General features: G+C 42.0%; 1 protein-coding gene across 2 annotated transcripts; it reads left to right on the top strand.

Moving 5' to 3' along the window:
• The first annotated feature begins 164 nt into the window (after positions 1-164).
• Positions 165-9477, top strand: LOC308674281 (transmembrane protein 180-like). 2 transcript variants are annotated; one of them, XM_081338626.1, is made up of 8 exons: positions 165-220; positions 2910-2960; positions 4146-4326; positions 5638-6375; positions 7149-7303; positions 7464-7547; positions 7681-7824; positions 8378-9477. In XM_081338626.1, exons 3-8 carry the CDS (start codon positions 4174-4176, stop codon positions 8505-8507), a joined length of 1404 nt encoding a protein of 467 aa, XP_081194752.1. In that variant the 5' UTR covers positions 165-220; positions 2910-2960; positions 4146-4173; the 3' UTR covers positions 8508-9477. The 2 variants fall into 2 exon arrangements, with proteins under 2 accessions (XP_081194752.1, XP_081194753.1); XM_081338627.1 differs by lacking the exon at positions 165-220 and adding an exon at positions 348-366.
• The last annotated feature ends 922 nt before the right edge of the window (positions 9478-10399 follow it).

The following is a 10399-nucleotide window of genomic DNA, read 5'->3' as shown; positions in this document are numbered from 1 at the left end:
AACGTGGCAAGGACGCCGGGCGCGATTCAAAAAGCAGGAACCCACGCCGGCGGCAGCCAATTAGCGCGCCTCCTCCGCCGGGCGCCCCCGGCCCCGCCGACCAATGGCGAGCTTGGGGCTCCCGCGCCGGCCAATGGCAACCGATCCCCGGGGAGAAGCGGGGGGGGGGAACGAGACCCGCCCTCCGAGCTTCACTGCGCTGCCCGAGGCCGGAGTGCGGGTCAGTTTCGGCGTCGCCTGGAGGCGGGGAGGGGGGCGGGCGCCGTTGCTAGGCGTCGCGAGGGGGCGGTTGCTAAGGGGAGCGCATGGCGGGCCCTTCGCGGGGTCGGCTCGCCTTGGAGGGAGTTGCGGAGGGGACACGGGCAGGTCGGCCGTGGGAATGGGGACGGAAGAGGGCAGGAAGTAGGTGGGCTGACCGGGGGGGGCGGGAGTTAGAACACCCCCCCCCTTATAAAGCAGGGGGACGGAGGTCCTGACTGGCAGCAAACGGGGGCACAACGGGGACGTGATTACTGTGATATATTGATTGCTAATTAGAACTATACGTTAGAAATGGTAATAGGGTCTCCTGCTTGAGCAGGGGGTTGGACTAGATGATCTCTGAAGTCCCTTCCACCTCTCTTATCCTATGATTCTGTAAGAGTCTCCTGCTTGAACCAGAGGGGTGGTCTAGAAGACCTTTGAGGTCCCTTCCACCTCTGTTATTCTATGATTCTGTAAGAGTCTCCTGCTTAAGCAGGGGTTGGACTAGATGATCTCTGAGGTACCTTCCACCTCTCTTATTCTATGATTCTGTAAGAGTCTCCTGCTTAAGCAGGGGTTAGACTAGATGATCTCTGAGGTCCCTTCCACCTCTCTTATCCTATGATTCTGTAAGGGTCTCCTGCTTAAGCAGGGGTTAGACTAGATGATCTCTGAGGTCCCTTCCACCTCTGTTATTCTATGATTCTGTAAGAGTCTCCTGCTTAAGCAGGGGTTGGACTAGATGATCTCTGAGGTCCCTTCCACCTCTCTTATTCTCTGATTCTGTAAGGGTCTCCTGCTTAAGCAGGGGTTGGACTAGATGATCTCTGAGGTCCCTTCCACCTCTCTTATCCTATGATTCTGTAAGGGTCTCCTGCTTAAGCAGGGGTTGGACTAGATGATCTCTGAGGTCCCTTCCACCTCTGTTATTCTATGATTCTGTAAGAGTCTCCTGCTTGAACCAGAGGGGTGGACTAGAAGACCTCTGAGGTCCCTTCCAACTGTCTTCTGTTTCTGTTCTGAATCCTGCCTGGCACTGCAGGGTCTGGCAAATGCAGAATTCCACAGCGCTCCTCCATTTACGACCCACCACAGAGCCCAAAATTTCCTTTGCTAAAGCGAGACGGTTCTTAACGTTTGTTTTGCCCCGTCTTATGACCTTTCTTGCCACAGTTGTTAAGTGAATCACTGCAGTTAAGATAGTAACACGGTCGTTAAATGAATCTGGCTTCTCCCCTTGACTTTGCTCATCAGAAGGCCGCCAAAGGGGATCACACACAATCCCAGGGATACCGCAACTGTCATAAATATGAGTCGGTTGCCTGGCATCTGAATTTTGATCGCATGACCATGGGGATGCTGCAACGGCTGTAAGAATGAAAAATGAACATAAATTGCTTATTTCAGTGCTCTGTAACATTGAGCAGCCACTATGTCAATGGCTGTAAGACAAGAACACCCATAATAGCTATTTTAATAATCGGATTCTGGCTTTTTGGCCATTCTGCTGTGGCTTCCCTTTCACAGCATGCCTGAAGAGCACCAGGAACTTTTCACTCAGAAATTGTTTTCTGGCTAAAAATCTCATTTGCCCCATCAGTGTTTCTCAAAATGTGTGAGGACCCCTGCGCATTCCCAAGACTGTTTCTGGGCTTTATGGAATCATAGCCATTTGCCAGCCTATGTTGAAAAGTAATACTATATTAAAATCCCATCTAACAATCCTCAGAAACTGAAGTAGCAGCAACCACGTCAAGTTTCATTTTTAATATAGTAAATATTGATATAAACCATACCATCCAATGCTTTCTTGGGGGGTCCTTCGCAATGTTTAAAGAATTGAAAGGAGTTCTGAAAAAATACAGGGTGCTTCCAATATCTTTTGAAATCGGCTTTAGTCCACCCAGGTTTTCCAAGTCGTAAATATTTAAGGCTTCTAAAAGTGTGTGCATGAGCAATGACAAAACATGTCCAGATGGAGTCTAATCAATATTTTAAAAAACGTGGTTATCCCTGTTTGCTGGCTACAGCAAGAAACCACAATCGTCTTGTGTTAGCATTTTGGAGACGGGAGAACTATTTTATTTTATGCTTTATATGCAAAGACCCAAACTTGCTTTCTTATCCACTCTTCAAATATGGGGCTGTTTGGTGCCCTTTTTCAGCATCAAAAGGGCATTTGTTTTTGAAAACGTGAAGCGTTGGTCCTGTAGAAATCTCGCATTGATTGGACAAGGCACTAAGAATATATCCATGAGAATATATGACCAAGAAAACGTGCCATATACTAGATCTTATTGTGCTACGAGCCAAGATGTGGGATGGGACCAGGGATAAGACAACCCCCCCCCCCCCGGATTCCTGCTAAATATTCTCTGTGTTGCATGCCATTCATTCTTATTCTTACCCCAGGCATTAATTGCATCAATCTTGGGATTGTTTTGAAATAAATATTAATAAGGGGCAGTGCTCCTCTCTCTGATTAACCGATTTTAGCTTGCTTTTCTAACCTATTGTACAAGTAGGTGGATTAAATGCCTCCTTTTACATGTGTTTTTAAAATTGGTAGCTCTGTTTAATTGTATTTTTTTTTGCATATGCCAAAAATAGAGATTTTGGTCTATATTTTGGGTTATTAAAATTTGATTATTATTTTTTAAATGTAGGTGAAAGGGAGGGACAAGGTCTTCTCTGCTCCTTCTGTATTATCTCAGCTGGTAAGCAAAAGATGTCTCTTTTTTTTCCCTCCGGATCCATGAAGGTCAATGCTCTTATTCTCCGTTGTTAAATCTTGTCCAATTGCTAAGCTCCCTTGCTAGTCATGGTTAAATGTAGGTGAGAAAATGTTGCCCTCTAGTGGGTCATGTGAACTAGTATATTCTAATTAAAAGAAGATTTATATTCTCTTGTCAGCATTTACCTTTGTTCAGGCACACTGTCGTCCTTTTAGCTAATTTAATAAATGTTTCTATGTGCTAGCTGAGGTTGAAAAGTTCTGATTTGTAACATCCTCAGTTTCTGCCATATATTCAAACCTAGTGAAATAGGATGAACACCCACCATCTTATTCTAGCCTTTATTTATATATTATTTATTATTCACATGCACATAAGTCGCCCATCTTTTGTTCTTTTCACTTGCTACCCTCATGTATATTGGCCAAACTGCAACATAACTCTCGCTTGTTCTTCTTCATTATTATACATGCAAATGATAAACAAATCCTTTCTCAACTTATTCATTACCAAATCACAGTTAATATATAGCACAGCCCTTCTAAAAAAACATTAATTCCTTCCCCACAGAGAAAGGGAAACACCCTGTGCAGCTGATAGTTACAATTTAATTTCTTTTTTTAAAAAAAAAATCACAGTGCATTAGATAATACAAAACATTTTTTCATACTAAACTCATCAGATTGACAGGGTCAGATCATTGTGTTTTAAATATACCATATATATATTGTACAGCATACTTTGTGAAAACAATGAAAGAGTTGTATCAAAGTTTACCAGTGGATCCAAATCAAAAAGCATAACACTGCTCTTTTAAATGGTCTGATGATATTAATTAACCTTTTTATTGTTTCCCAAGAGCAATGTTTCTGTAACTTTGTTCCAATGCAAACATACAGTGGTGTTTAAGACTTTTGAGGTCATGTTTGTGTTGCGTTTTAATCATCCACGGATTGTCTCCTAAGTTCCATCAGAAATTGCACAGGAATTTCCTAAATTCCACAAAATTATGATTATGCTCGAAGCTGAGCTTCGTTCTTAACTCATTAAGTTCTGATTCCAGCTGCACACAGGTTTTTGAAAATTAGAAAGCACACTCTGAGCGGTGCCCTGAGAATTGCAAGCTATATATATATTAATTCCAGCAGCAATTATTTCTGTTCCCAGGGAAGGAGAAAACCATCACAGGAGAAAAATGAAGACTTTTTTAAGGCTTCACCCTAACGCTCTTGCCTACTCAATGACCACATTAGGCGCCGGAATGATGAACAGCATCTTCAATTTCTATTACGTTAAACTCTTTTTAAACAAGTACAAGATCTCAGAAACAGCATTCCATCAAGGACAGGTAACAGCGCCTAGCACTGATGTAGTTATTCACATTTTCTTTCCAACTAGGTTGTCTTTTTACATCCAAAAGCAACAGCTTGCCACGAGACATATTGCACGAAGGTAGCAGCCATACATTGTTGTAATTAGTAAAAATTCGACATTGTAAGCCAAATGCTGCTGCTTTGAAATTCACTGGTTCAGTGATTTTGGTATCCAGGTAGCCTCGACTTAGGACCATAATCCAGCCTGGAATTACCGCTGTAAGTCACACCAGTCATTAAGTGGCTCGTCGCATCGTCACGCCTGAACTTACTAGCTTTTTTTTTTTTTTGCAGCGTTCCTTAAGTGAACGCTGCAGTCGTAAGTGCGCATCCATTGTTCACTACGGGCACATTTTTTGCTGAAAACCCAAAGGGCTGGTTTTCATCCAGACTGTTGGAAAACACAGTCACGTGACCACGGGACAACACTGCACATGCTTATAAATGCAGCTGTGTTGCCAAGGGCACCAAGTGCAGTCACATGACCATAGGTGGTTGGTGGTGGGGCAGCCATCAGAACTTTGGATTCAGATGCAAAAATCCCCTTTTTCAGGTAGGTCATCAGTTAGTTTATCACAGGGGTCTTCAAACTTGGCCCTTTGATGACTTGTGGACTTCAACTCCCAGAATTCCTCAGCCAGGCTGAGGAATTCTGGGAGTTGAAGTCCACAAGTCATCAAAGGGCCAAGTTTGAAGACACCCCCCCGGCTTATTATGAATTTCATTTGCTATCCATCTCGTGTCAAACGACTCTGAGCAGCTTACAGCCTAAACACAGCTTTTTTTAAAAAAAAAAGTCAGATATGAAATGACAAAGTAGAGAAATTAAGTCTGAACTAGGCAACCTAGTTATAAGAGTTATAAGAGCCTTGGTGGAGCAGTGGGCTAATGCCTCCTTAAGTAACACCAGCTGCCTGCAAATAGTGCAGGTTCGCATCCCACCAGGCTCAAGGTTGACTCAGCCTTCCATCCTTCCGAGGTAGGTAAAATGAGGACCCAGATTGTTGGGGGCAATAAGCTGACTTTGTAATAATGCCGCTTGTGGGGGGGGTGAAAGCCCTAATAAAGCAGGCATATACATAGAATGAAGGCTATTGCTAAGCACATTGATTTGTGCTTTAGATTGTAAGCCGTCCTGAGTCTTCGGAGAAGGACGGGATATAAATGGGATTAAAATAAAAAAATAAAAATAAAAAACCGATCGTAAAGCGAGGCTTACCTGTATGGGGGCATCCTTGGATCTTGCTTGCTGGGGGAAAAAACTGACCGGTCGTGTTTGCTCCTAGGTTGTTTTCATGATCTGGAACGCCATCAATGACCCCCTCTTTGGGTACCTTCAGGACAATTCTCAAGTTCCCTGCTGTTCCCGCCGTCAGTTTTCGATTTTGTATGGCGCTCCCTTATACGCCCTGGCCTTCCTCCTCCCGTGGTTTCCTTGGAAAGAGTACGAGGAAGGGGACTGGCTCTGTGGGCTGCACCTGATTGTGGCCTTGTGCGCCTTCGACGGCCTGCTCACGTTTGTCTTGCTGGCGCAGTGCGCCCTTTTCGCCGAAATCTCCACCCGACATGAGAGTCGCCTCCAGCTGATTAAGTACAGCCAGGTGGCCAGCTTGGTTGGGTCGACCAGCATCCTGTTTTGTGGTTTGATCTCGGCCAACATGGAGCGCTTTGCCTACTTCCAGGCCTTCGTGGTGCTCGTGGCAGTGACTGCAACGGCTTGCATGTCCTACACCGGCTTCTACAGCACGACTCAGTACGAGCAAAGGGAACCCCTGATGGAGGGGCCTGATCCAGAATGCGCCCCGATCCCCTCTCTCTCTTGGTCCTCGGTCTTCTCGTTGACCTGCCAGATCTTGACTCAGAAAAACTTTCTGCTTTTCGTCCTCATGAACTTTTTCCAGGTCTTCCACTTAGCCTTCTGCAACAATTTCATGATGATCTTTGCAGATAATCTCATCCCCAACGGAGTCCTTTCTTCCTTCGTCAGAAGCTTCATGTATGGGGCGGGTTTCATTTGTCCGCAAGTAAGCAGAAAACTCTTGTGTTCTTTTTCTGGTTTTTTTTTAAATGTTTTGAGTCCTAACATATTTTGTAATTTATGCTTCTTGCTGGGAAAAGTTAGGGAAGATCTTGGAGAAAAATATGATCCGGGATCAAAGATTGGGCACTGCTGATTTTCAGCCCAAATTGCCTGACTTTTGCATAGCGCGGTGCCTTGGTACTCGACTGCTTTTAAACACCGCAGATTTGGTACTCGACCCATTTTGATGCGAACATTTTGTCCCACTACTCATCGTTTGTTTGGTACTCGACCGACAAACTAGAACTTGTCGATGTCGGTTGCCTTGTGACTCACTACATTATTCCTTATGGGAAAATTTTGTGTGTTATTCATCGCACCTCCTGGAACCAATTCACAATGAGTACTGAGGTACCACTGTATATGATTTAATTAATGGAGGAGGTTTTTTTTTTCAATTGTTCCCGGCACAAAAGGCAACTGGTTTGTACACCAGTAAATAATTCTACATACTTGCTTTGAACACCGCCTGGGTCAAAATATAAGGAATAGTTTCCAAAAAGCATTTTTGTGGAAATTTTATTTTCTGCTCTGATAACTCCATCGTGACAAGAGATAGGATTTCAGAGTTGCCCCTTCAGATACAGCATCACTGGCCTGTCTGCTTTCAACGCATGGTTTCTTATTTTTTACCTTTTAAAAAAAAGTCTACATGCAATTCAACTTTGGTTTTAATGTAGTTCTCTCTCTCTTTTTTTTATTCCTGTTGTATTTCAGTGTCTCGTGCTCATCAGTCAGCCCTTGTTGATGAAATTTGGTTATTACAAGATTGTCTTATTTTCTTTCTACCTGGAAGGAATAGCTGCAATTCTCATGCTTGCTCTGGGTCGAGAGTTTTACTACTTACTGGCTATTTATCTCACGGTCAACATGTAAGTAAATATTTATCATCAAATTTTTTTAGGAGCTGAAAAAATACCGCTGGCAGTTGTAAGGCTGCCAGAATGGGGGAGACCAAAAAGGTAGACTTTATGGTAATGGACAAACTTGACTTGTGCAGGCTAATTCACCAGATTTATTTTGTTTCGTCAGGGTGATGGTTCAAGCATCCTTCAGCTTGTTTAATTTACCACTGGCTGATATTGTTGATGCAGATTTAAAGAAACATAAACGAAGGCGAGTACTGTGCCCCCCCACCTTTTAAATGAAGCAATGGGTATCATTGCCTTTTTTACTTAACACATGGCTATTAAATGCTAAACTGTTTACATAATTATGTCAGGTAACCCTGGTCTGTTTTATATTTCAGATCTCCACTCTCGTCGATGGTGTTTGGAACCAATGCCCTCTTTACAAAACCAGCTCAGTCCTTAGCTCCTATGCTTGTGGTTTTTGTACTAAATCAATTTGGCTACGCAGATCTGAATAGTAAAGCCGTCGATCCTGATTCACCGTAAGTGGTCGGTTATTATTAAAGTCAAGGCCGTGTATCTGCCTAAAAGAGTTAAGTTTTACAGGAAGTCATCCATTTATAACCACAGCTGGCAGCAGAATTTCCATTGCTAAAGCAAGGGGGATGCTGTGACAGTCGTAAGAGCAAGGACTGTTTATAAGTCCCTTTTTTCAGCCCCACTATGAATGCAAGTAGTCTCTAAATGAAGAATTGTTAAGTCTAGGACTACCTGTGTAGTGTTTTTTTTTACACACATAGTTGTGACTCTTGATTCACATCAGACCACGTGTTTGATGGAATGGATCGCAGTTCTGTGCGCGATGATCAACTAGTGTTGAAGGTGACAAATTTGAGGACTGTTTGGGTTGGGTTGCCTAGGTAATATGTAAAATCAATAATGCAATTTCTGAATAGGTTCAAGAGCTGGCTTAAAAAGCAGAGTTTTGAATGAAAGCAAAAGACAGATCATTCTGAAGAGTGAAAAATAAATCAGCACAGGATAGGCTGTAGTGTTGCTTGGTCCTCTGGAAAATTGTAAAATGTTTTCTCCTAGTCTCTACTTAGGCCTCCAAGACGCCATGTTCTACATGATCTGTCTGGTCCCACTTTGCATTGCGGCGATACAGATCCTGACCTGGACTCCTTTTTCCATCCAGAACACTCATCTGACGCCGATACTATGAACTGTAAATGTGGGCCTTGCTGAACGGTGCTTAATTGACAGGTGTCAATGGGCAAGCAAGAACACTGGATTTTCCTAACTCTCTGAACGAGCCAGTCAAATGCAGCCTGTGCCATTTTGTGATCATCTGTAGTTTTAAACCTTGCCTTCCTTTATGGTGAAGTAGGAATCCTGTTTTTAGTTCCATCGATATACCAGGCAAATGGAAACAAATGAAACCTTGCAAGTAAACTGGATGCATACTCTTTTAAGTTTTTATCTCACCTTAACACTCAAGGGATAAATAAAATGCTCTACCTCCTTTTAAGACTGAGAGAGAGAGAGAGAGACAGAGAGAGACAGAGAGAGAGAAATGAAAATAACCGCAGGATGGGGCATCTAAATACCATTCCACCACGAATGGTTGTTTGAAGCAGAGAAGGAAATATGAAATATGCGTAAAACGGAAAAACCAAGGCTGACAATATCATAGAATCTGCTGCTTTATAGAGAGCAGTACTGGAATATTTATGTTCCAAAGGGCAGTGGTGATTTGGCACATCACAATGTAGTCTGTCAGTGGTGGCCAAGTGGGAACTGTAGCAGCAACTGGTGGAAAAATTGAAGTGAAGGGCAGAAATCTTTGTGGAAACCTGATGGAAAGGCTTCAAAAGCAGAAGAAAAACTTGCCTTCTCAAAACTTTTTCTCAAGCTGTCAAGCTTAAAATTTGAGTTTCCAGAGTCATAGGAAAAATATCTGTTGGGGAAAATAGGCCTTGAAGTGCCCCACCAATCATCTTGTGTTTACTTATATCGTCAGATTTCTGTATTTGTATTTGATTTTTTTCCTGCCTTATTTTAAAATGGGATTTGGGATTTCTTCTTAATGAAAGTCTTCCATTTTTACTTTTTCAATAGTATTTGTAATGAACGGAAATTTTGCTTGATAGGGTGAAGTCTGAATTATGCCAGAATAAATTGTACCATCCTTTGCCCAATGGATTGTGTTACTTATTCTTGTAATGTATATATGCAAGCCAACTCATTTTTTCTTTTCATTCTTACTACAATATTAGAGGAAAGAACTTCTTAGAAAAACTAAGTTGGGCTTTAGCTTTTTTTTCTTATGTTGAACTAGTTCTGGTCTATCAAATTCTTTGGCTGTTCCAGGCCAGTGGCTTTCCCTCTCCTTTTAATACATTATCCTAAAAGTTTTTAATCTAGTAAGCCCTTAATACCTTTTATTAAACTACAGTACAATGGTTCTAAATGGATTGCATTTTTAAATTCTTAATTCTTGCTGCTGTTGGATATATTATTAGAAATTGAATGCAACCTGGCTTTTATAGGTGATATTTTTGATGGAGTGAACTTGTATAAACACTGTTCTTTTTTCCTGCTTGCTTGGTAAACTGGAAGAACTGGTAACAGAACAGGCTTAAAATGAGGAATACTGCTTAAGAATTGGAAACACCCATATTTGTTTAAAACAATTCCTCCAAATGTTATTGTTATAAATGATAGCATTTTTCAGTACAGCTCAGTTGAGCGAACAAGGCTAAGATACAATTTGCCATATGTAATAACATTATAATGCTTTTTTCCCCTCAGTTATCTGCCAGAATAGTTGCTGATGCCAATGGCTTTTATTTATTTATTGCAACACAAATCATCCTAAAACTATGTAGGCAGAATAAGACAGATCCTAATCAATAGTACATATTGCCCTGGAGTTTGTGTTTCATAATACAGACTCAATCCCTGTTTGGCATAATTATCCAGCTCTTTTAAAGTTGGCAGTTATGCCAACTCAGCAGTAGGTAACTTTAAATTAAAAAAAACCTGATTTCCCAGTTAAATTTTTGAATAAGTTTGCAATGGAGAGTATGGAAAAGTTCAATATTTTGTAGGTTT

Source organism: Vipera berus (genome assembly GCF_964194415.1).
Source record: "Vipera berus genome assembly, chromosome: 13".
NCBI lineage: Eukaryota > Metazoa > Chordata > Lepidosauria > Squamata > Viperidae > Vipera > Vipera berus.
This window is presented reverse-complemented; position numbering and strand designations above follow the sequence as displayed.

Excerpts from the sequence above, each read along its gene's own strand:
- LOC308674281 (XM_081338626.1), top strand. The coding sequence starts at position 4,174 with ATGAAGACTTTTTTAAGGCTTCACCCTAACGCTCTTGCCTACTCAATG. Across the intron at positions 4,327-5,637 it reads CAGCATTCCATCAAGGACAG|GTTGTTTTCATGATCTGGAA; the intron begins GTAACAGCGCCT and ends GTTTGCTCCTAG. Across the intron at positions 7,548-7,680 it reads TTAAAGAAACATAAACGAAG|ATCTCCACTCTCGTCGATGG; the intron begins GCGAGTACTGTG and ends TTTATATTTCAG.